General features: G+C 38.4%; 4 protein-coding genes across 4 annotated transcripts; 1 reads left to right on the forward strand and 3 right to left on the reverse strand.

Annotated features, from left to right (window-relative positions):
- Positions 1 to 1,034: 1,034 nt before the first annotated feature.
- Positions 1,035 to 5,095, reverse strand: LOC141591932 (uncharacterized). Its single transcript, XM_074412437.1, has 4 exons — positions 4,804 to 5,095; positions 4,424 to 4,512; positions 2,210 to 2,297; positions 1,035 to 1,314 (listed from the first exon to the last, which is right to left on the reverse strand). The coding sequence occupies exons 1-4, from the start codon at positions 5,093 to 5,095 to the stop codon at positions 1,310 to 1,312; spliced, it is 474 nt and encodes a 157-aa protein (XP_074268538.1). The 3' UTR covers positions 1,035 to 1,309.
- A 28-nt stretch (positions 5,096 to 5,123) lies between these two features.
- LOC141591931 (translocase of chloroplast 159, chloroplastic-like) lies at positions 5,124 to 9,685 on the reverse strand. Its single transcript, XM_074412436.1, has 2 exons — positions 8,214 to 9,685; positions 5,124 to 8,131 (listed from the first exon to the last, which is right to left on the reverse strand). The coding sequence occupies exons 1-2, from the start codon at positions 9,483 to 9,485 to the stop codon at positions 5,213 to 5,215; spliced, it is 4,191 nt and encodes a 1,396-aa protein (XP_074268537.1). The 5' UTR covers positions 9,486 to 9,685; the 3' UTR covers positions 5,124 to 5,212.
- Positions 9,686 to 12,537: 2,852 nt separating this feature from the next.
- Positions 12,538 to 16,226, forward strand: LOC141591934 (heat shock factor-binding protein-like). Its single transcript, XM_074412440.1, has 5 exons — positions 12,538 to 12,653; positions 14,802 to 14,852; positions 15,316 to 15,339; positions 15,430 to 15,472; positions 15,882 to 16,226. Exons 1-5 carry the CDS (start codon positions 12,651 to 12,653, stop codon positions 16,031 to 16,033), a joined length of 273 nt encoding a protein of 90 aa, XP_074268541.1. The 5' UTR covers positions 12,538 to 12,650; the 3' UTR covers positions 16,034 to 16,226.
- Positions 16,227 to 16,372: 146 nt separating this feature from the next.
- On the reverse strand, positions 16,373 to 22,331 carry LOC141591933 (protein LOW PSII ACCUMULATION 1, chloroplastic-like). Its single transcript, XM_074412439.1, has 9 exons — positions 21,998 to 22,331; positions 20,274 to 20,377; positions 19,730 to 19,865; positions 19,232 to 19,463; positions 18,871 to 19,028; positions 18,075 to 18,263; positions 17,772 to 17,872; positions 16,907 to 17,003; positions 16,373 to 16,687 (listed from the first exon to the last, which is right to left on the reverse strand). The coding sequence occupies exons 1-9, from the start codon at positions 22,238 to 22,240 to the stop codon at positions 16,613 to 16,615; spliced, it is 1,335 nt and encodes a 444-aa protein (XP_074268540.1). The 5' UTR covers positions 22,241 to 22,331; the 3' UTR covers positions 16,373 to 16,612.
- Positions 22,332 to 26,455: the final 4,124 nt, after the last annotated feature.

Raw genomic sequence — 26,455 nt, forward strand, 5'->3', positions numbered from 1 at the left:
ACCACCAACGTGATAACATAGCTAATACCGTGAATTTCACGGGTAATAGAACTAGTTACTCGTCAAAAACTAAATATATAAGATAAAATATAAGTTGATATCCTGACCCGATACTGACCCGACCCGACTTGCCACCTGTTGATGGCCTGACCCGAACATGACCCGACATGACCCATAACTGACTGAACTGTCATTGACCCGACATAACCCGAACCCGTTTTGACTCGACCGTTAACATATTCGAGTGACCCAATTGCCACCTCTACCTATACTACTATCTTTCCCCAAAATCATCCCCAAAATAAATGGCGGGAAACCAATCTGGGAGGAACAAATCCAAAAAGGTTAAAGAAGGTTGCAGCAAATAATGGTAAGGGTAAAATTGCAGGAAATGACAAAATCAAGCCGCACAAATGCAGTTACTGTTCGGATGAATTTGATAGTTCGATCTGTTGTCCAAGCAGCTCAGTACGGACGTATGTTTCAATTTTTTTGATCAAAATGCAATTTATTGCTGGATTTGTATTCACTTTATAAAGTTGTAGATCTACATTATATGGTACAGTAATTGAAGAATTGATTTTATTTTTGGTATTATTATCAAATCTAGAGTCGGTTTATCACTAATGTTTGATTTTTTGATTAATAAAAATGTTGTTTATTAATGGATTGGTATCCTCACTGTATGAATTTATGCTGTAGATCTGCCTGCATCCCCCTTATACTAAAAGAATAAGAGATCTTAAAAATTTTCCCGCCTAAATGAATTTTGTTGTAATTGGGCTTTCATTATATCATATCTGTAATTGAGCTTTATCATATCATATCTGTAATTAGGCTTTCATTATATTATATTTACAACTGGATTAATACAAAACATAATAATAATAAATTTTACAATTAAATTTTAAATTGAGTTAAATATCAGTTGTATATATAATTGTTATTTTCTTTAATATTTCTATCTAAAAAAACCGCGCATTCGCGCGGGATCTATACTAGTTATGGAGTATATGGTTTATAATTTCCGAATGATAAAAGTCGCTTCTCCCTCACTATTGTCTACTGTTTGTTTCCAAATAAATGCGACATACGATTATTAAAAAAAACGCTTCCTCTGTGCTGATCATTACTTACCTTCATTAAAATACTACTCACAAAAAATATAAATGGTAATACAAAACTATTGAGATAAGAGAGTATTGAACACGCGGCAAGCAAACCAGGCCATATAGGCCAGCATACTTGCTTATGCGAAGAAGAGGACGCATCGAAATTCACGGGTAGCTGGGTCCTTATTTCACTCATTTTAACCTGCAGACCAAGGATTAGGATTAGCAGGTGTTAAATGAATGACACAGTGAACATTGATTATAAGATGAGATAGCGTAGTGCCCTGCCCAGACAACACTTTAAGGTAGTAAACACTAAACATAGACAACGTTTGTAAATAATCGTGACAATAAGCCTGGTTTACAAATGAAATGAATGCACAGAAATCATGTGCATACTTTAATGGGATGAACATGAACCTAATTGATGAAATCATTTCTGTTTCTGGTTTTTGGGAAGGAAGCTTGCCTTTTGAATATCTTGAAATCCAATTACTGCTAGAAGAATAAAAAAAACAGGACTGGTAAATTAGAGGCTCGAGGCTCCAGAACTAAGAGATTGTCCTAATGCTTGTAGACGGGTTTTGGTGAACTATGTGCTTACTTCCATGATCAGTAACTGCTACCTAAAGGAGTCAAACGAACTCCTTCAGTGAAATCCACACACTTCTCAAACCAAGTGCTCACCTCAAACCTCCCTCACCTGAACTTCAATCACCAACATGCGCAAACGATCTGAACCTTGCTGCTGACAGCAATTTACAACTCCTCCCTGATTGGGACTCCAACTTTGCCCATACATCCTAACTTTCAGTTAATCTCAAAAGGTATCTCAAAGTGGCCACTGAGATGGTTGAATATGGGTGGAATAGAACTGATAGGGGGTAGTAAATAGTAATGGCGATGGGACTGAATACTTTAGCATGGTGGATAGGTGGGTGTAAAATGGTGTCCAATTTGGTTTTGCAGGGGCGGAACTCGGAAGGAGGGATATTGGTATGATATTTTAAGTTAATAGGACCTAGTCTAACTCAGAATGACAGGAACAACTAAAATTAATGGGCGTAAATCTCGTTTAAAGCAAATGTACTACATACTGGCATACTGCAAAACAATATTCTTTGATGTTGCTTGTAGGGTAAGTGAGGTTGCTTGTGGGCTAAAGCTCATCGTCCCCTGCAAGAACTGAAAGCAATTTAACCGTTAAACTTCAAGACATATGTCATCTTGAAACAAGATTTTGTTCAAATGGCATATTGCATCATTTTTCGTACTGTACATGACATAGGTCACATAAACTGTTCTGCCTTGATAAAATCCGAGTATCTCTTCCATCATTTTGATTTTCCTCATATATATTTCTGTGCTAATTGACAGGTTATCACCCATTCAGGAAGAGAAGACAAACAATGCTCAGGAAGGTAAGATAAAGAATGCTGAAAAACCGAAACAAATAGAGGATAAGAAAGAAGAGGCAGACAAGAAAATGTCGAGTCCTTCATTGTCTGAACTTCCAGCAGACATTCTGAAACCAATAGCAAACCGTGTACATTTATTCGATTACATGAATCTACGCGCCACTTGCAAAACTATTTGCACAGAAGCCCCTTTAGCAAAATGGTGAGCTGGCAGTTCGTTACCTTTGTTCATGACCCTTGAGAATAACAAAGGGACAAGTGAACTATGGGATCCATTTGAACTTATTTCTTATACCATCAAGACACCACATTCACCTTCCTCTCTAGCATCGGTTGAGTTTTACAAGGATGGCTGGCTGCTATTGCGCAATGAAGGAGACTCCTTGCAGTATTTCAATCCTTTCACCAAAGAGAAAGGAACATACCCATCTTGGCCCATGACAGTTTCCAATGCAAGCTATGCATTTTCTACATGTCCTATCTCTTCCGACTGTGTAACCGTTGGAATTTTAGGGTTTGTTGGGGTACATATCAGTTGTTTTCAAGCGGCCACTGGAAAATGGGAATACCGTTTGTTTGAGGGTGCTGACTTTCAAGCCAGTTATACGTCTAGCCCCAAGTATCACAATGGAGCATTTTATTTTATCGGGGTGGAAGGTAATCTCGGGGTTTTTGAAATGGTACAAGGAGCGTGGAGTTGGATGGTTTACGATGGTCCGTTGACAGAAGAAGAAAGTTCATCACTAAACTCATGCTATCTACTTGAACTTGAGGGACAACTTATATCTGTTTTCTTTCAAGAGGTTGGAAGGCGGGTTCAAGTGTTCAAGTTCGAAACTTCAGAAGAGTATTGGGATCAGCTGGATGATTTAGGGGATCATGTGTTATTCCTTAGTTCGGCGTCATCAATTTCAGCAAAGGCTAAAGATAGCACTGTGAAGAACAGAATCTATCTACCAAGACGTAGGGGTAATGGAATTGTCTACTATTCACTTGAAACAGGCAAATATCACACTTTGGGAATAGAAGATCCAATGGATGATTTCTACGGCACACGCACCCAATCATTTTGTTGTTGGATATAACCATTTTCTCATCACGACTTGATTTCTGAACCTAGCTATCTGACCATTTTATCGGTATCATATTTTGTGGATGTGTATGTCTTGGGTTGCGTTTGTTTTAGATGTAACTCTGGCAAGAGTTGTATGTAAGGTCTTATAGTTAAAGACTTCAGCCCCAAGGAGTAATAATTTCAGATGTATTCATGATTAGATAAATAGAAAATTATTTTCCTTTTTCACTTTTTAAACTTATTTTCTACAATTTTCTTTTGTGTGAAATCTGGCGATAGAAAACTTTAATCGACTGCCCTTTTCTTTACCGCAAGAGATGCAGCTGTATCATACAGATTTGAGGGTAACAGATAAAATTATGACGACCTAAAACTTGCTCTACAATGTAACATGACGAGAAGTTGAGGTGGTGCTACAGAAAAATGAAGGGACATTTCTTGTATGCAGCTATAAAAAAACATGGAGGAACATAGAAAACGAAAACACAGAGTAGCAAATAAGAAGAATTAAGATGAGTTTTGGAATAAAAAGCACAAATTCTGATGGAAAATTCAAAATTGCAGGTACATTAGTTTTTGTTTGGCCAGACATTAATTAAGGTAGCAATGTTCAATTAGACGTCGCACAGTAAAAGGCAGTAAAGCTGAAAAACAGATCTCAAATGTAGTATGTTAAAAGAAAATAATTTTCAGTTTTTCCTAAACAATAATCTAGAATTCTACAATAGTCATTTGAGGCCTTAAAATGCAATTGGCAGGTCTAGAAGAGAGAAAACTTCTGCAGAGAAACAGGCAAAGCTATAATTTTAAACTCGTACCTCATGTGTTCCCTGTTTCTTGGAATCATAGCGCTGTAGTATAAGAGAGTTGGTGGCAACAAGTATCAATCGCAAAGCCAACAGACCACCTGATATTAATCATACAAAAAATGGACTAGTCAGTGACTCACTGATACAAGAGAATTGGCATTCGGTAGGAACTTGCAGCAATATTTCAGAATGAACTCTATCAAGAGTAGTTATACCTTTATACAGTAAATCTCATTAAAATCTCAGAGTGAAATAACAGGCTGAAGCATATATACACAGCTCAGGGGTGTTGAGATTTTGATGTCAGTGTCACAGTCATCGTTATCAAAACAAAGCACTAAAAATAAGTATCAAAAATGACAAATTTGATAACAACAAATAATCTTTACCCAATTCATTGTTCCAGCCGACACTAAATGCCCTTCCTTCTTGAAAACAAGAACAGATTCTCCAGTAAGCATAGATTTGTGACATTCTTCCATGCCACTTCAATGAGCAACTCAACAAGAATATTGCCCTGTGTATATAGATAAACATTATCGAGCATGGAATTATTTTTTTGGAAAAACATTGACATTGATCTTCAAGGAATTTCCACGGAGCATGCTCATTTAGAATATAATGAAAACCCGCAAGACAAGTACTCCCAAAGGAAAAAATAGGTGCTAAGAAGAAATACATTGAGCCTTACTGGAAAATACAACAAAACTGGCTCACAGAAGAAAATAGTCTATTATGATTGATTAATGATACAAGGATGAGAAAACAACAAATGCAATACAGATGTAAATAACAAATCTAATAGATAGAGTAGTTCTCACTATCATCCCCAGATCTCAGCTTCTGATAGATGGCAACAACAATTGGTATGAGACCAGCAAGGGCAATCGAGAGATGATCGGAGCTGCTAGTCCGCACTGTAACCTGTCCACTCATCTTGTTATTCAGAGCAGCTCGAACGACCATTTTTGAATTCCGCCCAACTGAAATCTGAGACTGAAGATTGCCCCCCACTGCTAGGTCACCTCTCCATTTCATTAAAGAAAGCGTAAATGAGGACTGTTCCTGCCCTATTGGATAATCTGCTTCTCTGAGACGTACTTCAAGATTAGCACCATATGCAGCGTCTTTCTGAGATCGGACAGTTCCTGTGCTGCCCACCAAAACCAACCTCTTGCCCACCATTATTTGATCTTCAACTTTTACCCCTGTTGCTATATTTTCTCCTAAAAATGTGACTGTAACTCCAGCAGCTGTCTTGTTCTTCTTCAAGTTTTTAAACTTGCTTTCCCCTCTCACAATGTATGCATACTGCTTGCCGATAGTTTGAACATCAAAACCCAATAAACTAGAACCATTTTCACCATGCTTAGCTGAAACTGCAGAATCCAGATGGATGTTGAAGTCCTTTTTGTCTTTATTCACCTGTACTGTAAAGGATGCTGGGTAACGTTCTGCTATACCCATTGTGTGCTCTACGTTGACACCTTCATAGCCACAGTCATGGTCCCACCCATGCGGGTCCAAAACTGGTCTAGCCAAGAATTGTGAAGTTGGCTCCAAGAATCGGTAACGATAAGCAGGATTGTCACTATCGAAAGATGGAGGTAAAGTCATGTCAGGCAATGGAACTGGAACAGCTGCAGGTGCTCCATTTTCACCATCATATTCTTCTGGATTCTCACTTACACCATCCTTCCCGCCCTTCTTCGCCTCCCTCATTCTTTTAAGCTCCTCTCTCCATTGCTTCCTTTGTAGAAGTTTTACTCGGTAATCATACTCTTCAAAGTACGCCTTCTTCTGATCACTGCTAAGTTTTGCCATCTGAGATTTCTTCAGAGGCTTAAATGGTGGAAGCTGATCATACTCCTCCTCTTCTTCTTGATCAGAATCTGACACATCGTCCAAGTCAATATCCGAGTCGACATTGTCACCCCCTTGATCAGCTGAAAGTTTTGGGTGGGCCCGAGGTTGCAATAATGAAGACAGCAAATAAGGGAGTGGCGGAGACCGGGAACGGTAACCCAAGAGCTTTCTAGGGTCAAAAGCATCTTGAATTTTTGAGCTAGCATTAGCTTCTGACAAGATTTTGACCGAGTAGCACAACAACAGTAATTGTGGCCTCCATGCTTGGCCATTGGGAAGTATCTTCTGGCCTTCCCGGTTCTTTCGACAGGCAGAGTGATTCTCAACAAGAGAAACAGGGTTCATCATATTTAGATTCATCAAACGCATTTCACCAACAGCTTGACCTATTGACTGCTGAACAATATGGCTACGTTGTGCCACAAACACCTCATAACTTAATGGGGTGCCAGATGGCCCGTCTGGAGGTGCAGAGGACGCATGAGTAAGAGTGACAATCGCATTCCGCCAGATTGAAGTACCAAGAGAATTAGAGATCGTTTTTAACAAGGGTAGATCATTAAGATCTCTTGTCTGTGAGTCCAGGCGATCCACGTAAAACATCACATCTGGAGGATACTTGTTTGTCAGTTTCTTGACAGATGCCAGCACTTTACGGTTGTAACCCTGCTCCATTGCCGCTGATCTGAGACCAGGTGCATCAATGAACCTGATCTTGACTCCGTCCACATTTCCGCAGACCTTGTTTACAGAAGTAGTTTCAGAATCAAATGCATTAATTTTGACCTTCTCTTCACCAAATATAGAGTTGATAATGGCGCTTTTCCCAACACCTAATTTTCCAAGAACCAAGATGTTCAAGGAGAAGTCCAAATCTTTTCCCTCAGCTTCAAGCTGCATAGCTGTGTGCTTCGCATTATCAAGACTAAAGGCTGGACTCACCGTTCTCCCAGCAAAAACTGTTAGTTTATATAGAACTTGTGCCGCCAAGGAATGCTCGGCGGTAACACCGAGTTTTTGAGCCAGCCTTAAGAATTTCACCTTTAGATGCTGTAAATTCTGCAGCTTCTTTTTGTCTTCTTCACTAAGGTTCTCTTCTGATGGAGGAGCAAAATTTGTGGGATTAAAGAAACCTGAATTGGTGGGACCAGTGGTAGGCCTGGCAGACCGAAGTGATGGTTCCAAGCCAGCAGGTCGCTCCAAAGAAAAAAGGCGAGATCCGTCTTGCGATCTTACAGTGATGGAGCCGGAATCCGTTCCTCCTCTAGTTGCAGCTTTCAACAAAGCAGTTAACGCAGCTGAATCAAAAAGCTCATTTCCGTCATCAGAATCAGCATCCTCAGAATCTGTGACTACCTGACCATCAATCATTCCGGAATTATCATGAGTTTTCAACTCTTCTGCAACCATTTTAGAAAAACTTCCACTTCCATAGTAAATGAGATCATCCTCCCCATCTGTACCCGAGCCTAGATCATCGCCTTTCTCTTGCGCCACATAAATTCCATCCTCAGAATCCGCACTTGATTGCTCAAGCTGGTTCTTATCAGAGGTGGTTGAATCAACCCCGTCAACCAAGACACTGGCATATGAATGGGGAATTGCTTTCTCTCCACCTACTGAAACTGGACCAATAGCAGGCTCATCATTCATAATATTATCTAGCTCAACCTTCTCATCCTCTCCACCAGAATACTGTAATTCATCTGAAGGCTCACGTTCTTTGGAAACGAAATCAGTTTCCGACTTACTTTTTTCTGGGTTAAGTAACTCGGGGATCTCTATAGACCGGGGCGCTTCAGCAACATTGGTTTGAGCCTCTTCCAGCTCATCATCTGGCCTCTCAACAACCTGCACAGACAAAAAAGGGTCAGAAAGTTCAACAGTCAGTGACAAGAAATTTAGCAAAATTATAATAGTCAGGAAGACTAACCTCAGATGAAATTGGGTCTGCCAACTGTGAGAAGTCGTTAGCCAATGACACATTTTCTACAACAGGGGCTACTACATCCTTTGTTTCTAGTTCTGTTCCCTCAGACTCAGATTCCCCAACGACAGCTACCCCTGTCGCATCAACAACGGAGTCGCCTTCATCCACAAATTTTGCTTCATCAGTTCTGATGGCCGTCGGATTCTCTGAAGCATATTTTTCAGCAACAGAATCCTCGACCTCAGGGGCGACATCTTCAACCACTGAGTTTCCGACTACTGCACCTGATCCTTTCACTTCCCCAACGACAGCAACACTTGACCTAGCAGCTTCAGCAGCATCAACATTATTGGAGTCCACAACAGCATCCCCCTCATCAGTGTACTTCACACCAACAGCTTCAGGAAGTACAGAATCCACTGGAGCAGATTCTACTGCAACAGCGCCTTCCCTCGCTACAACATCCAAATCCTTCCTTTCCTCTGAAGCACCAACACTAGTAGAATCCATAACCGAATCATCCTCATTAGTCGATGGAACCACAGTATCATCAACAGTCCTAAAATCAACCTCAACAGATTGCTCACCAGTAGAAGCCTCCTCTTCCACAGGTTCAACACCACCAACACCTGACCTCACAGCTTCAACCACATCCACATTTATGTTATCCACGACCGCGTCACCATCCCCCTCATCAACAACCTCGTCGCCAATAGGTCCCTCCAAAGACTCACCCCACTCTTCCTCTTCCTCTTCCTCCTCGTAGTCCTCCTCATCTAAAACCCTAACCCTCGGAACAACCCTTTGAAGACCATACAACTCCTCAATCTCACTACCCTCATCATCCTCTCCACTACCAACATCAGTATCCCCCTCACCCGACACCTTCGCCACCGGTACACCAACTTTACTACCCGAACCCAAACCCGACCCGGTTTCAAAAACATCATTTTGAGAATTACCCACCATTTCCCCTACCATTTCCTCAACTGGGTCATCAACAAAACCCTCAGATTCCTCAACTTCCACTAACCCACCATTATTTCCACTACTTAAACTAGTATTACTGCTAACATTACTATCATTATCAATCAAATTTGTGTTGTTTTCATTAAACTTATTAGATTTATTAAACGAATTATTCCTATAGTAACTGTAATCATAATTGGTTTCGTAATCATCATCAGTTTCGTCATCGTCGTCATCGTCATTAGAAGGTAAAGCACGTATACCTGAAGGTTGGCGGGAAAGAAGCGACGTCGTTTCTGGGTCCATAGCTTAATTTGTGAGTAAAATTAGGGTTTAAGGATTTTAATGGCGGGGGGTTTAAGGTATGCGGAGAGTTTTAAGTTATGGCGGAAAAAGTATACTCCAATAAATAGAGAACAGTGAAAAGGAAAAGGAAAAGGGATAAGGTAAGAGATTAATCAGCGTATACTTTTGGCCTTTCGTTGGAACTCAAATTGGTTGTAAGTTTTGGAACTACTCATTTCTCCCAATTTATGTCCGTGACACAACCTCCAACATCATCGCTTTCGCAATTTCGAGATGAGTCCGGCTTTGTTTGGTAAGACATTTTAGATACCTGTTTTGACTGAAATAGCTTTTTTGAGAAAAAAATCATGCAACTTATTTTTCTGGGAGTGTTTGACAAGTAGCTTATTTGCCCAATTAAGCTACCTAAAATAAAATGAAATTTTTGGTAATATTACCTTTTACCCTTTCAATTTAAATATATTAAATAATTACTATATCCTTTTACGTCATTTTACCAAAATAAGCTACCTTTTTAGTTAATTTGCCAAACAATTTCTTATATAATCGGTCACATTTACCTTATCCACTATCTTTTCAGGTTTCAGGTAGTTTTTCAGTTTCCAGGTATCTTTTCAGGTTTCAGCTACCTTTTCAGTTTGTTTTACCAAACAGAGTCAAGTCTTCCTTAGGACTGTAGTAGTATGTCACTCATTTCTTCCCTCTTTCCTTTTTCATAGTAGTCAGATTTTCTTTCATGTACCCTTTTTTGGAAAGGTTTGTGTGATCCAGTAGGGTGTTTTGTATGATACAAAATCATTTCCTTATTTCTTGTACAAAATAGAAGGGAGAAGAAATGAACGACTAGGAAGGAGTATTTATTATAAGCTTAAAACAGATTAAATATATACTATTTGTGTATATATAAATTCTCTTTAAGCAAATCGAATATATTAACTAAATAATTCAAACATCCTCCGCTTAACACAAAGAAATGCTTACAACACAAACTACTCTATATTTTCTATGAGCAATTAAAGTAGTAGTAAAATATTGTAGCATGCAAACAAAATACTTTAGGAACACAAATTCTCATTATAGACGGCAGTATCCGTCTATACTTATAAACGGATACCATTTTCCCTCATAAAATACCCATTTACCATAAAGTGGGAAGCACATGAGGGTGTCCCACCTTGTTCCCCCTACCCATTTTATTAGAGGTCTTTACCGTCTGTTCGCCCCACCCATCTATACCAAGACCTATTGCTTTAGGAATTAGGATGAAACGTTTTGTGTATGTGAAATAAACGGAATACAATCAATGGCCTTAAAGCTACTCTTTGAAATTTTAGGTCCTAACTTCTAACTAGATGGATGTATAATTTGGGTCCTTGGAGTATATTTACCTAGTTACCTCACCCTTTTTGTTCAATTAATAGACTATATTATTAGTTGTATGGTGTAGAATTCGGACTTTGTTTTAAAATTTCGAGTTTTGTTTTTAAAAAATTTGAGTTATATTGTAAAGTTTCTGAACTCAACCATTTAAACATAAAAAAAATAAGGATCAATTGATGAAAATATTCTTTAATGTTGCACTTTTTAAAACTTAATACCTTATGAAAAGTTTTTTTAAAACCTAATACCTTAATGTGCATTTCATTCATTTTGGTACCTTAAGTGGATTTAGGCCAAAAAAATGGAATATTCCGGCTATTTTTTAAGGACATGACGACGTATTTATGATGCACTATGTTCACATTTTCAACTTTTTCTCTTCCCTCTTATAACTACAAGTCACGATTGATTCAATCTTGACAGTATTTCACATTTTTTTTTGGCCTAAATCCACTTAAGATACAAAAATGCGAATGAAGTGCACATTAAGGTATTAAGTTTTAAAAAACTTTTTATAAGGTGTGAAGTTTTAAAAAGTGCAACATTAAAGAGTGTTTTCATCAATTGATCCAAAAAATAAACTTTAAAAAAACTCAGAAAAATTAGACATAAACTCGGATAAATGTATAGTGATTATAATACTTACAGCCGGAGGTATATAGTATTTGTGTTTCTTGTTACATTATCACCCTATACCCAAAATCACAAATCCTCATTTGTGACGGCTGATATTCGTCACAAATTTGTGACGGGTAAAATAAAACTCATATGGGAGGATAAAGACAAGTCATTTGTAATTCCCTGTACATTTAACTTTCGTATTTGCTAAATCCCGCACACTTTGTCACCTTATTCCAAATTTTCCCTTTGTTAAAAAAACCACCTTAAAAATTTCTCTCTCCTCTTCCTCTCAACCACAACCAAATTGCTAATAATTTAACGAATTATGGATATTAATTCGCACATATCACAAGTAATTTTGCCGTTCTATCAACAAATTTATTAATACACACCTTTTAATTGGTTGAATGAATATTTTTTTATTTTAAAAAGAAGAATTTTTACAATTAGGGTTTGAATTTTAGGAATTTGGGATGTTGGATTATTGAAGGGGTGGTTGTTGGTGGTCGTCTTATTGGCCAGGGTAGGGTGATCGGAGAATTGGTCGGCGTTCCCAGGAGGGTGCGGTGGGCAGGCCGGTGGCTGTTTCAGAGTACTTTGGTGGTTGTTTCAAGAGTGGTGGGTCGGTTTATTGTAGCCGGTGGTGCGTCGGTTTATGGCGGCTGTTGGTGGTGCGTTCTGGTTGTGAGCGGTTGGTGGTGGGGTGTCTGGTGGTGGGGTGGCTGAGCATCCATGATTTTTTTTTTGGATTTCTTGCTTTTGATTATTGTCTCTCTAATTGTGTGTGAAAAGTGAGAGAGGTAAAGACGGAATAAGACGATAAAGTGTGCGGGATTAAACAAAATTATGTGCGGGATTTAACAACTCCTTTACTTTTTGTCTTATCTCTATGTGAATAATACTTGACCTATCAATCCAAAATAAACGGAGATGATATTTATCGGAATAAACCGATTTGATAAAATCGTTTTAATTTAAAATAAAAAAAATGTAAATAAGGTGGGGTACACAAAATATTCAAAACTCAAAAACGCCTCTCCCACTTCTCAATAAAACGGCCCACTTCCAAGTTCCAATTTCCATACTGTCTTGCATTCTTCCCCAATTTGAAACTTTTTCATCATCGATTCAAATTTTAAACCCTAATTTCTCCGTTCCCCAGCTATGGTAAGCACGATTTCCCTTTCAAATTCATTTTCATTTTTTATATTTAATTTTTTTCAGTTGATTCCTTGCTACGATCTCGCGCATTTCGATTCAAACAATTTGATTTATTGTTTCCAGATTTCAAATTTTAATTAATATCATCGTCTCATTCCCTGCATTGGACATTATAATCAAATAAGTGCATTTAATTGTAATTGTATGTGATCTTGTTGTTTGATGATTATGATGAATGTCTAAGAATTTGCAGTGATCTATTGAATATTTGCGTAGTTGTAGCAAATGTGATATAGGTTTTCGTTGATTTCTAGTTGTAGCAAACGCTACCGGATCCCCTGTTCCCACGTATTTTGTACTCGTATTCTGACTATTGTGATCTTTGTTGAATACGGAGTATCTATCTGTGTTAGTGTATAAAATGCGTAGTAATGTGTATTCGTATCGCTGTGTATTATGTATTAAAGCGTTACATGAGAATTGATGATTTAATTGTAAGCGAATCACAATTTGCTTGTTTTTGAGGACATAGTCTAGATATTACCCTGAGGTATTAAGTTGTTTCTCAATTGTGGTGCATATGGTGTTTTGTGTCGGTATGAGAATTTTTTGATCAAAGATAGTCAATTAGTTACACAATGTATGATTGTTGTTTTGTGTTAAAATGTTCTGAAGCATCCTCTGGCCCTCTATTAATTTGTTATGGGATAATAGTACCTTGTGTGTGTGTGTATTGTGGCTCTTTAATGTACGCCAATGTGCCTAGATTATCCGTTGACAAGTGTTAAACGTGTCCAGCAATGCTTTGTATGAGCACATCCCTCTCAGTTCTTATTTGGATTTTGGACAGCAACTCAGTTGCTCTTTGGTGTATGAACATGTTGACATGTGTGACGAGAGAATCTAAAGTCTAAACTAAGCGTGAGGATTTATTTTTTATTTTTTTGAGATCTAATTGATCTGCAAAAATGATTTTTAAAAAAGGAGTTATTCATCCGATAAATCTTGTATGTAACGTTGAGGTGAGCCAATGGGGGTGAGCTGGTGAGGTTTAGGAAAATTAATATAAGGGCAGTTATGTTTGTATGTATGCACTGCCTCATGATAAACAACTTCAGTTGGTATCTTTAGCGGTTGGGGAAAATTGCCTGTTACTAATATACCAATTTCTGCTCATTGCTTCCCAATGACATTCCCCCCCTTTTTTTTGATGGCCAAGACAGTTGTTTTAGTTGCTTATAGTGCTATGCTGTGTTTTGTATCCCTGTTTTAACACTTTTATGTTGGAGAGAGATAGTGCTCTGCTTTGTCAAGGTTATACTTGTTGAATGCTTGTTAAGTTATATTCCTTCCAAATGTTTTCTTTAAAATAACGCTACATATATAGTCATTCTGCTTGTTGTGTATCTTTTGTAATTAGGGAAAGTTACAAAAGATTACCTTTGATTTCTGCTAATGAGTTCAAGGATATGTATATCAATACGTTTCAAGCACGATTGGCCTAGGCACGGCTTAGTTTAGTCAAGACATGTACTTTCTAGCATGGAATATTTAGACTTCTGACCTTTCTCAATGTGCTTTGAATATGATAAAGGGTTCAACCTTTTGTTAATTCATACTGGCTGAGCTTAATCACTGGTTGTTTTTGAACTTTATATAAACATTACTTTCTTCCATTTCACTGGAATCATACCATGAATTGAATAAAATACTCCTTACATAGTTACATATATTCAATTCATGGTATGATTCCAGTGAATGGGAGGGAGAATATGGTAAGAAATATCGCATCACACAAGATATTGTGGTTGACTTCCACCTTTGAAGAAAGGCATAAACCTTGCTTGTCAGATCTTGTATCTCGCACTACGAGATGGCTAGATATGGGCATCCTTGCTACCAAAAAAAGAAAATGAGTAATACGGAGTAAATCGTTACATGAAAACTTTGTTATGCCTGAATTATGCTTTAGTTAGGTATTGTAATTTTTTTTTACTTCAATGAGGAGTAAACGGAGTAAATGGACAGCTTGAAGTCCTCTTAGGCTACATTGTAGGGAGAGTTTATGGCATGTTGATGCTCTATTAGTAAGATATTTCCCTTTTAATCATTCTAAGTTGGACTTTGTGTAATCTTTGCGTTTTTTGTTTGTAGGATGGACATGATTCAGATGGTAAGCAAAATTCTGCAGACATGACAACTTTTGTAAGTTTCTTACAACTTCAATTTTATTTTTATTTTGATCAGCAATTTTACATTTTTACTAGCCGGCTTTGTCTTAGCTCATATTATGCATCAAGTTTTGGCAATACAGTTGTCCTCTCTTTTCTCCATAGTGTTATTTTATAACTGGCTGGGCCTATGATTTATTTTTCCGAAAATTTTCAAATACTGACTCTTCATATATTCAAATTGCTGTGTATGACGCCTTGACGTCAGTTTTGAACAAACATGTTTACTACACTCTTCTGACAGAGGACACTTTATTCTATCTCATAAAGACACTTTAAACATATAACCATCGAATAAAAAAGAGTGCATTTTTTTTGTTTTAAGGTACTTTTAGATAATTATTCATCCGTCATCTATAATGCTTCAGTCCGTGTGATTTTGAGACCTATAGAGTTTTACCCCCTTTGTTTACTAATTTGTTTAATCTGCTATTCAGGTGCAAAACCTTCTTGCACAGATGGTGAGTCCTGCTTATTCCCTATTATTTCCGAATTCTGATAGACGATAGTCCAATATGGTAGGGCTTATTGACTTGATTTTTCTCTTGCAGCAAACCAGATTTCAAGCTATGTCTGACACTATTGTTACTAAGAATATCCTTTTCGTTTATTTATACGAAGTACTTCATTATCTCAATTCATGAACCTTAATATTCTCGTCTTTTGGTTATAAACTTGGCATGACAAATACTTTTGATTTTCGTTGCTATATCACACAAAGTCCCTTAATATGGGCAGTTAACGAACTTTCAGCTATTGATTTCCTAAATTGGCCGCAATTTTTTTTACTGTGGAGTAACAGTGACTTCTGCACTTCTCATTTCAACTTTCATCATGGGTCAATTAATAACAGTCTCGGAGCTAAACATAGGTAAGGTTATGCTTCTGCACATCTGACCCTTTAACACTGCCATTTGCCGGAGCTCTTGAATTACTGGGATAGTGTAGTAAACCTTCCTAAACAATCATATATTTATGTGTTAATCCTTAACTTCCTTTGCACTTGATGAGATGGGTAATCGTATCAATGAGCTTGAGCAGAGCATTAATGAACTGAAGGCTGAGATGGGAGCTGAAGGATCTCCATCACCAATGACACCATCAAAATCTAAACCAGCCGAAAGCAAATCACATGAAGCTTCTGAAGAAATCTAAGTGAAGTTCGGTTCAAGTTCCATACGTGTACCCCTGTTTTTCTACCCCGTACTTAAGTTGAGAAATTCAAACTGAAAATATGCTTTACGAATTCTGATCAGTAGGGATAGTTGTATTTAGACAATGCACGGTTTGGGTGCTGTCAGCTGTGTTTCTATCGCCTTACATTATTAATGAAAAGTTTATTAGTGAATGGGGTTTTAAGTATATTATCGGTGTGCCCTAGGAAACAGTTTCACAATTCTCATGGGTAAAAGATACGTCATGTTCTGACGCGATTTTTCATGCACTTGTTCATTGACCTAGTGCAATACTAACATTGAATGAAAACATGATATGAGGAAGAGAGGACAAGGCACCTCAGCGTTTATTTTGAAACGCAACATGAGCCTTGAATAGATAACAAACTGTTAAAAAGAATCAATGTTGATAGCATCCAGTATCCTAGAGATTTTGCTTTACAAGCTGGTACAAAGGCTAGCATCAGTCATACACAGTTAATATTCCGTATAATTTAACAAACTATCCAAATGCCAAAAGGTTAACCCAAAAGAATGCGGTAAGATGAGAGTAACAGCCTCATTTTTCAAGTTGGCTCAGCAAGTCCTCCATCGCAGGAAGCTCTGATAAAATTTGTTGCCAGTCGGGCATTCCCTGAAAATGAACACAGACAAGGTAACGACTTTTAGTAGTCTGCGATGTAACAAATAAAGCTGAAAACATGCCTCAAATCCATTTTGTGTACAGCATAATTTAAATTCGGTCTATGCAGAATTGACATATTCCAGAGCAAAGGGCATTATAGTCCAAGTGACTTCTTCATAACTAGAGTTGTCAAAAACAGAATCATGTACAAGTCCATCATAAACTCACCCTGCCAGATCTGCGGATACGACCATCTAGGCGCAGTAATATGTACACGTCCTCACCAGGTGTAACTCCTTCAGATTTTTGTTGGTCCTTTATCCACCTGAAATAAAGATATACCGATGAACAAACATGCACGTGCATCTCAATGCAAACATGCTAACTATCGTGTATTTGAGAAACTATTTTGGTTAGGCTTGTATGAAAGAAAATCTCCGTCTAAGCAATGCTAGTCTCCTAAATCATGATGAAAGCCATCCAAAGTAATTTAATTCTTATGGAAACTAATCATTTGATTACACTCCAAAAGAATTTGACAGTCACGGAAGAATAAGAATTTTGCAAATTTTCGACAAATCAATGATCACTAGCTTTACTCCCAAATATCAATCCAGAACAATACGGAGATGAAACATTAACTTCAAGCCTTCAAGTGGACGAAGGTGACATATTCTTACAATGCTAAAGTGATGGCAGGAAGGCCAATAACGCAAAAGCCTACAAAAAATGCATTAAATCATAATTTCATCATTTTTTATGATCAATTTTCTTATTCTTCGATTCAATCTCCATGGAAGGGGGTGGTGTCATTTGTGTAGAGGCCCTGCTGACATTGACTATGTCGGTCTACTATAACCAGAGATGATCGAAAGTAGCGTGTGGGATAATGGATTATATCACCATCGTTTAAATCAAGGTTCATTAGCAATTATCGGAGATAGAATTCTCAAGATACAAATCGAAAGCAGCATGTGGATAATTGGATTATATCGCCTAACTAAGCTTGACGGGCATGTGAGAGTGTGACGCAACTGTCATGTTCCCTATTTAAGATCAATTTAGAAAACCAGAAAACAGGTAGTTAAGTCACCTTTCCCATTCTCCTGGAGACACCGCCTCGGCCTTGAACCGAACCTCAGCTTGCAGCTTTGATTTTGCAGTTACAGACTGAGCTCGTTTCTCAAATTCATCCTGCCATGAATATAAGAACATAAAATATACCGGTGTTTTGGATTGTCACGAACAGAGTGGGAACACATTTTTGTAATTATTAAATGTCATGATCAGGACATAGCTAACAACTTAACGTTTACAATATCGCTACAAAGGCAGAATCAAGTTAATATTTTTGAAGGGAGTAATAGTTCAAAGTAAGATTTGGAAGAAACCTCACCCCTATAGAAGGAAGAGCAGTAGCAGTCTTCTCAGAACTCCCAAAGCCTTTCTTCACTACTGGAGCTGCCTTGCCTTCACCCCAAATGACAGGAACTAAAAGAACACCTCTTCTTAGGAGCTCAGTCCTAAACTTTTCGGCTTTTCGCATTGCCAATGAAACACTCTCCTTTCTCCCAGCCAGAATTACCTAAATGTTCCACTAATAAAAGGAATATTAGAACACACGTAAGGATGTATAAGAAGAAAAATGATTAGCTCAAAATGAAGACAAAGCCCTTTACGAAAAAAAAATCATATTATAAGAAAATTTACCAGTTTTGAAACTTGTTATCAGATCTCTGTCTCAGACTCTCAGAGGATAGTTTACGTAGTTACTTCAGTCTGTTTCATATAGTTTACATTTCGTTTTAGCCATGTGTTGTGTGGTGGAAAGCGAGTGCTGGACTATTGAGTTCCTACTTTATATGCATGTGCATCCATAAATAATTTTTTTTAAAAAAAAAAAAAAAAAAATTGATCCAGAAGAAAATGTAAACTATTTGACAAGACCGGTGGAATAATAAAAAGGCATATAAACTCCAGTAGGCTTGGGCTGCGATACGAACACTATAGCGCAAGTATCTGATAGTGTTCTTAAAAATAATCCCTTTTGAAGCTTATGGCTGAAATATCTTAAAATGAATACTGGGTCACATTTATCAATCGCATGCACTTAGTTTACTTTGCAAAAACAATTTTGTTCAAGAAATTATTGAATGTGAGTCAGAATATATGATAATACATTCAGCACTAACCGGCCTTGCAGTATCTCGCAGCTGCACAAGTTCCACCACGCGGTTTGTAGAAAGCCGTAATGGTAACCTTGACAGAGTTTCATTTCGAGAAATTTGCGCTAGCTGCTCCTCCTCTTTCTTATTCTCCCACAAAAATAGTGCCACCAGAACTACAAAACCTGCACATTGCTGATTTCACAGCTACATCATACTCAAGAAACATGTTGATACTTCACATCAAAAACAGATTTATGGAAATCATTCACAGAGATTCGCTTTAGTGGTAAACTAAAACCACTACCAGACAGCATATAATTTCTCTCCTGAGTTACCAAGTGCGAAAAAAAATACAGTGTATATTAAAGAAAAAAAGATGTCTAACCTCCAATATTAATGCCTGCATTTGTAGCTGTGTTTACAAGATCAGGAGCATTATCTCCTCCTTGAATCGCAAGGATTAACCGCGGTATTGTGAAAAAAGTTGAAATTCCTGCAGCTGCGGCAAAAGCCACATAAAAGAATCTTCTAACTCCACGGAATGGAGCTTGGACTTCACTAATGAGCTTGAGGTCTCTCCTGAAACTATAGCCTATATCCTCACCACCAAGTCTTGCCTGCATTTTGGATAAAAAAGTAAGAATATGTGAGAGCGTCACAAATTGAGAAACCAAGAAAGTAATGAACCATATCCTGAAAGTCTGAAACTAGTATTCCCTCCATTCACTCCTACTACATTCCGTATGGTGTAAAGCAGGGGTAAATGTGTCAAGTTCATGGACAGTATACGAAAACGAAAAGTGAACGGAGCGAGTATATGTGAGGTCCATTGTCCATACAAACAATAAAAATTCAAAAAGAATCACAAAAGCTTGCCATTGACCTCTTCTTGCAACTCCTTGAATTCTGGTGTTGCTCTGAATGAAGCCAAGTCTGGATCATTGAGGATGGTACCAAATTTGAGATCATATTCTTTAAGAGCTGTGCGCAAACACTCAGCAGCTTGCTTTCCTTCACCCCTACCTCAAGAAGAGAGGATACTAAAAATGTCAGCTAGCTGATGCATCGATAAATACTTGTAAGATGAAAACAGAAAATAAGAGAGTTGATACAACACACATAAACGTGGCTAAAAATATTAAGAGAGTTTGAGTTTCAGGTTTTGATCATTGTTTCCTATTTCATATACTACAAAATGGACACCTCCAGTACAAAAACCAATTATATGAGGTTTATCTTGGAATTTCGAAGTACATTGTAAATTATCAAATATCACTCAGTAAACATAATTGATAGCCAAACCCCTTTCTAACTATTTTTTTACCAATGTACACTACACTTATCGTATAGTGCCTGATCATTGATCAAGTCAATGACAACCTTTGAGTAGATTGCGGAGATAGTCCAGAAGCAACATAGAGATCTACCTGTAAGCATGACAACATGCTTTATTGTAAAGTGCTGCTTGAGATTCCATAACATTAGGATTCAAGGTAAGGGCCACATCGAACTGTTCTAGAGCTTCTCTAACCTGCAAATAGTAGTAACAAATAGGTCAGAAACAGAATCCTAGAAAATCCGGTTCTAGAGCTTCTCTAACCTGCAAATAGTAGATACAAGACCTTTCTAAAACCAAATACACTAACAGCAATAAAGCCTTGGTCTCAAAATGATTTGCAGACAGTATTCATGAACCATCGTATGGAACAGTCAATGTGAAGTGGAAATTACCTAAACAAAAAAAAAATCTAAAGAAAAGCGAAAGAGATGGAAGTGAGAGAGAAAAAAGTGAAACAAAAGTGTGAAGACTTGAACAATAATGTTGCGGAAAGCTTAGAGGAGATGCAAACGGGAAAAAAATGCGTGATGAAAAACAAAGGAAACGGTATTAGGGTGTGCTTGGATAGGGGATATGGAGGGAAAGGGAAGGGAGGGAGATGGAGGGAGGTGATTTCTTTTGTTTGGTTAGCAAGATGAAGGTGGAGGGATTAGAGGGGAAGAAAATTGGATCCCACTATTTCTCAAAAATTAAAATCTCTCCGACAAAGGAGAGATTTGGAGGGAGAACTTTCCCCCTCCCCTCCTTTTTCTGTTCCTCCTTCCCCCTCCCGTCCCTTTTTCTCCTCTTTTGCTATCCAGATAAGGCCTTGGGGAAGATAACAAAGAATAGATGCAAATACAAAGAAATTTGAAAAATGGCCGCAAATTTATAGATTGTTCAAGATGCCTGATCTAACAACACAGTTCTCCCTCTGCCTCGGCCATTTGTTAATGATTTCATTATGAGAGATATCTCTATCTATTTTGACAATACTGTTAGTCTGTAAATTGATCTGTCCACTTTACAATTTGAATGACTTCTCATCCAATAACAATAGCCATAACTAGTCTCCTCCTTACTCATTGTCCAACATTCATGTCCCATATTGTGTCCCACTACCTCTCCTTTCGACGAATCATCCATAAATCTTATAAAAAGATTGCCTTAATCATAATAATTGGACAGTGGGACACAAGATGGAACATAGAGTGCGACAGAGGATCCGCTCTTGTCTCCACACTCACTCAATTCAATATCAGCAGTAGTAATTCACGGATTACCTTTCCATGTTTCGAAAACTTCACCATAAAAATTTGTAGAGCACTAATCTCTAACAGTCTACAATTGATAGTAATAAAAAACACATTTTTCTGACATACTTTAGCAGTATCTAAGGTTTCAAACAAGGCAAATTCTCATTTCAGATCGCCTTTTCCGGCTGAAATCAAGACGGAGGAGAAAATGTCGCCATTTTGTAAAAAAGTGACCATTTAATGACGAAATGTTACCGTGTTACAGCTAAAATTGTGCACATTTTATTAGAAAATTGTGTTGTGGTAACTTTTTATCAAAAAATGGTCACATTTTCTCCGTCTTAATTTCAGACGGAAAAGCCCCGTCTTAAGGGAGACGTGTTGAACAGGCAAAGGGTATCTAGTATCATCAATTACACACAACTTTTATCCAATTCTCAGCACAAAATCAAAAACTGAAACTACCCATTTCAAACTTATCATCAATACAGCAAAGAATCATCAAAAAGCAAGTAACCCAGATCACAAAACCTCATAATTTTGAAAATACAAAAGGAAAGAAAGAAGAGAAACAAACCCTTCCTTTGGAAAACAGAGAAAGACCCAAATTAACACATGATTCAGCAGTTTCAGAGGTAGTCTCCTGTGATGATGATGGTGAAGAAAAAGAACAAGTAATGTAAGAAAGTTGAAGCCTTTTTTGTGCAGCTGAAGAAAGTTGAATCCATGATTTTGTTGCAGGTGTAAAGGTTGAATCTTGGGGTAATTTTGATAAGGAGATGACAATTTGGTGTGGATATGCAAATGAAGTGAGTGCCATTGCAAGATTTGAGCAAGTTTGAGTGATTTTTTAAGGGTTTATGGTTGGGAGTTTGAGATCACTCTATCAACAATTGCAAGTCATTGTCAGTTTGTCAGTCAGTCTTGTGGATGGTAGTCCTGAAAATGCGACCTGGTCGGATCGGGTGTGGTTCGGGTTGTTTTTATCATTTTATGCGTTCGTTAAATGTTACGAATTAAATTGACCAATAACCAACCCGCTTCTCTCTCTAACTTTCCTCTCCCCCCTCTCTAAAAAAAAAAACCCTAACCTAGCTTCTCTTGTTCCACCGCCTCCACCCTCCATACATTGCCTCCCTTCTTCTTTCCCTACCCTATCGCCGGAGATGGGTTCTTCCTAAGCCTATCTCCGGCGATACATCGCATCTCGTCTCTTGATATCCCCAATAATCATTTTGGTTCCCTCCACCACTTTTCCTTCTCGCCGGAGTTTCTGTTCTGCCCGTCGATCTGTTACCGGAGATGGGACCGTCTTGGCTTGTCTCCGGTGCCGTGTTTATCACTCTAAATTTCTAGATCTTCACCACAGTTTTCTCACCTTTTTCTCTACCGTTTCGTTTTGACTCGGTTCTTCGTGGTTCTTGCGATCGGGTTTCTCTTTTCGGTCTCCCTTGTTTCTCCGTCTGTTTCTTTGTCTGTCTCATTGCATGCAACTTGGGTGGAGTCGTTTTTTGCTCTTCGTGATGGTTTTAAAGCCTATCACTTGTCCGGGTTTGGGTCCATTGTCGTTACCATCCCTCTGATACCTTGTCCTGTCACCGTTGATATTGTTTTCAACGCAGGGGTGATCCCCCCCATTCCCCCTATCCTGGTTTGTGACACCCCCATATTCCAAGTGCCTTACCAGGACCACTCGGGTATAAAGCTGTCACCATCTCGGTTTTCCGAGGCAATGATAATCAAAAGACAATAAAGAAACAACATTTAAATAGTATAAAGTTTAAGTGAGTGAATACAATCCAAAAACCAAACTGCCAAAATACGGATTACATGTTCTCAAAACAACTGTCTAACAACTATCAAAATTACAGCGGAAGACTCTATCATTTGATGGCGACACATCCCAGTTAGCCCTTGTATCTCAACTCATACCTGCTCAACAACTGTCCACCATCCCCGAATGAATCACCACAGTTTTCAAAACATTTAACGGGGTCAGTACTAATCACACAATTTATATAACTCAACAATACAACAAACAATAGAGCTCAATCGTCAGATATACTCTGAACTCCATCACCAACTCCACAATACTGACTACACACTAAAGTGTGTAGCCCTGCCAGAGCACCCATCGCAACAGGTTACTCCTCGCCGCCAGTGGGGGGCCGCAGACGTTCCCACCTAAGCCCCGCTCATCTCCATCAAGCGATAAACCCAAATCCATTAATGTGCACATCCCTTCTGTGGCGGGTTCCACAGAAGGCGAATCATGGGCGTGAAGCCACTCCCGCAAGTGACTCCACTCAGCCAGGGACGCATCCCAAAGAACACAGTCAGATACAATCAATCACAACTACTATCAACAACCAAATCCAACGACCGTCACAATACGAGTATGATAATATTCAACAATCACAAATCACAACCAACACATCATGTGACTAATACTGAGTAGGGAAACCCTACCTGGAATGCAATACAATCAGAAAATCTCAACAACTGTTATCAAAAAGCCTCCTCTACGAATCCTCCTCCTAACATATGATCACATAATTACTAACAATCACAAAACTAACAAAACCCCCAATCCCCCAAATTAGGGTTTAAACAAACTTAATAAAATACTATAAAATCGGTACGTAGATCTTACCCTCGACGCAAGGACCACAAGAATGTAAAGGATGATGAATTCCGACCTCTCAAGCTCCGGGATTTGTCAATAATGCGAAAGATGCGAAGTACGTAGGTTGAAATCTCTTTTGAAGTAATTAGGTTTGATAAAAGTGTATTATGAAAGTGACGGAAAGGTTATATACTAATTCGCATTATTAACAAAACCTGACAAACATTACCCGTAAACCGAGCTACTCGATCGAGTAGCTGACGTACTCGATCGAGTGCCACTTACTCGATCGAGTACCTAGGATGCTCGATGCTCGATCGAGTATCCTACAGGCAGAATACTTTTATAAAAACCAAAACACCCTTACTCGACAGAGTAAGACCCACTCGATAGAGTACCCAGAGACTCATAAAACCGTAGTATTACAGTCGTGGTCGTGTTTTGGGTCCGTTATGGTGATCCCCCATTTCCCCCACCTAACTGTCCCTTTTCTTTATCAATTGTGTCTATTAGTGTCGTCCCTTTGTTTTGGTCTGGTTGCATGTAAAGTGGTGGTCCTGGGAGGTGTCGTCTAGTGAAACGGTTATCTTTGTGGTGTCTTTGACCCGCCTGGTGGTTTTGTTGTTGGGTCTTCTCCTCCTGTTTTTTTGTTGCATACATGTGTGTTTTTGATGTTTTGAGTCAGTTGCAGATGGAGTCTTTGGAGCTTGAAGTTTTGGGTGCTCTGGTTCGTGTGATTGTTGACGGTCTTGGGACCTTTGTTGGTCCTCCTAGTGGTCATCGGGTCTTTCTTTTCGGTTTGGTGATTCTTGGGTGTTTGTATGGCTTGTGTGGATTTTGGGCGGGGTTGGTGGTTTAGTGGTGGTGACTCAAGTTTATGGTTGATTGGGCGTTTTTCTGTATGAGACATTGAGATGTGCTGGGTAGGGTGAAGTCGGGATCTGGCAATGTTGTTGGTTGGCTGGATGCGGTGGTCTCCACTTCCAGCTAATGTCATCTTTAATTAATTTTCTCTATTGTTTTTATGTTCTAATAATCTCCTTCTATTGGAGTTCTTATGGTAGTCTTGGGGCGTGTTCGAGGTTCTTTGCTGGGAGATTGACTGGGGTGCTGTTTATAGTCATATTTCTCAGTTTACTTGGTTCTTTTGGTTGTTGGTCTTTGGACTGTTTGGGTCGATCACCACGGTGTAGGAGATTCTTCTCCGCTGAAGACAAGCTTGTTTGGCTCGTTCTTCCCCTTTTCTTTCTACGCTCTTGTGGCGTAAGTGCACCTGGTCCGTCCCGTTGGCCTCTGTGAGTTTTTAGTAATGTTGTTGGCGTGGACTATTTTGCTCTTGTTCAAGTTTTTCTTCATCAGCCTGCCCTCGTTAATCTACTTTGATTTGTTGTATTTTTAGTTTTAATAAAAGTTTATGTAGTATTTAATTTAGGCTTCGTTGCACTAGTTTTGCTAGTCGGGCTTCTATTGCAACCTAGTCAAATAGCTTGCTTTGTAACTTTTGGGGTACTATAATCACCCTTTTTCCTTCTGACAAAAAAAAAATGTTACGAATTGAAAACATTTTTCAATTGGTAAATCAATATATGAAAATGGTGCTGATTTTCGCAGTACACATTTTATTCAGAATAATTTTTATCTTTTGGGAGGACCGTCCTCCTCACACCTAAGTCTTTATTGTTAAAGAGGTTTTCTTACTCATCGCAGGCTCGCAGCACACTATTGAGAATTATATCACCCGCAATTCCCTTCACATTTTCCCTCTCTATTTTCTCTCTAATCTATTGTGTATAATTTCACATAATTAGTCTCACTATAGACGGATATATCCGTTTAAAATGAAAGACGGGTCAAATATGCTTAAAGTGGTGATATTTTTTGGCCCCACTATACAACTTTTTGCTTGTCTTATGTTTAAAGTGGGTGAATATTTTTCCCGTCTATAATTATAGACTGATATCTCCTGTCTGTAATTAGAATTTGTGAATTTCACATGTCTATTCTCTCTAATTTTACTTACCTTTTACTGTTAAGAATTATATCACTTACATTTCCCTTCACATTTTCCCTCTTTAATCTATTCTCTCTAATTTCACATATCCATTCTTGTCTAATATTACATCACCCTAATTCCAGCTATTGTTGTCGTCGTTGGGAAGGGGGTTTGTCGACAGAGTGGTTCACTGGCGGTGGGTTGCAGTGAGGGGTGGGTTAGGGTGGTTGCGTGTGGTAGAGATACCGGGTGGGCTAGGGTTAGGGTGGGTTAGAGTGGTTTTATATTTTTACTTTACTTTGTTTTTTTGGGTTAAATTTTGGAGGCCATGTGCAGTCGCAAACTTACACGCGTCGCACAGACTCAAAAACGGTTACGATTCTAAAATTGCAATCCCTTAACACTTTAATGTATAT

The sequence above is a fragment of the Silene latifolia genome, chromosome 7 (assembly GCF_048544455.1).
Source record: "Silene latifolia isolate original U9 population chromosome 7, ASM4854445v1, whole genome shotgun sequence".
NCBI classification, from domain to species: Eukaryota; Viridiplantae; Streptophyta; class Magnoliopsida; order Caryophyllales; family Caryophyllaceae; genus Silene; species Silene latifolia.

Coding starts and splice junctions, on each gene's coding strand:
- LOC141591932 (XM_074412437.1), bottom strand. CDS start 5,095: ATGTATTTCTTCTTAGCACCTATTTTTTCCTTTGGGAGTACTTGTCTT. Junction 4,513..4,803: donor CGGCTGGAACAATGAATTGG/GTAAAGATTATT, acceptor GATTAATATCAG/GTGGTCTGTTGGCTTTGCGA. Junction 2,298..4,423: donor AGAAACAGGGAACACATGAG/GTACGAGTTTAA, acceptor AATTGCTTTCAG/TTCTTGCAGGGGACGATGAG.
- LOC141591931 (XM_074412436.1), bottom strand. CDS start 9,485: ATGGACCCAGAAACGACGTCGCTTCTTTCCCGCCAACCTTCAGGTATA. Junction 8,132..8,213: donor CAGACCCAATTTCATCTGAG/GTTAGTCTTCCT, acceptor TTGTCTGTGCAG/GTTGTTGAGAGGCCAGATGA.
- LOC141591934 (XM_074412440.1), top strand. Junction 15,340..15,429: donor AAAACCTTCTTGCACAGATG/GTGAGTCCTGCT, acceptor TTTCTCTTGCAG/CAAACCAGATTTCAAGCTAT. Junction 15,473..15,881: donor TGACACTATTGTTACTAAGA/ATATCCTTTTCG, acceptor CTTCCTTTGCAC/TTGATGAGATGGGTAATCGT.
- LOC141591933 (XM_074412439.1), bottom strand. CDS start 22,240: ATGGCACTCACTTCATTTGCATATCCACACCAAATTGTCATCTCCTTA. Junction 20,378..21,997: donor CTCTGTTTTCCAAAGGAAGG/GTTTGTTTCTCT, acceptor TACTATTTGCAG/GTTAGAGAAGCTCTAGAACA. Junction 19,029..19,231: donor TGCAGGCATTAATATTGGAG/GTTAGACATCTT, acceptor AGCAATGTGCAG/GTTTTGTAGTTCTGGTGGCA.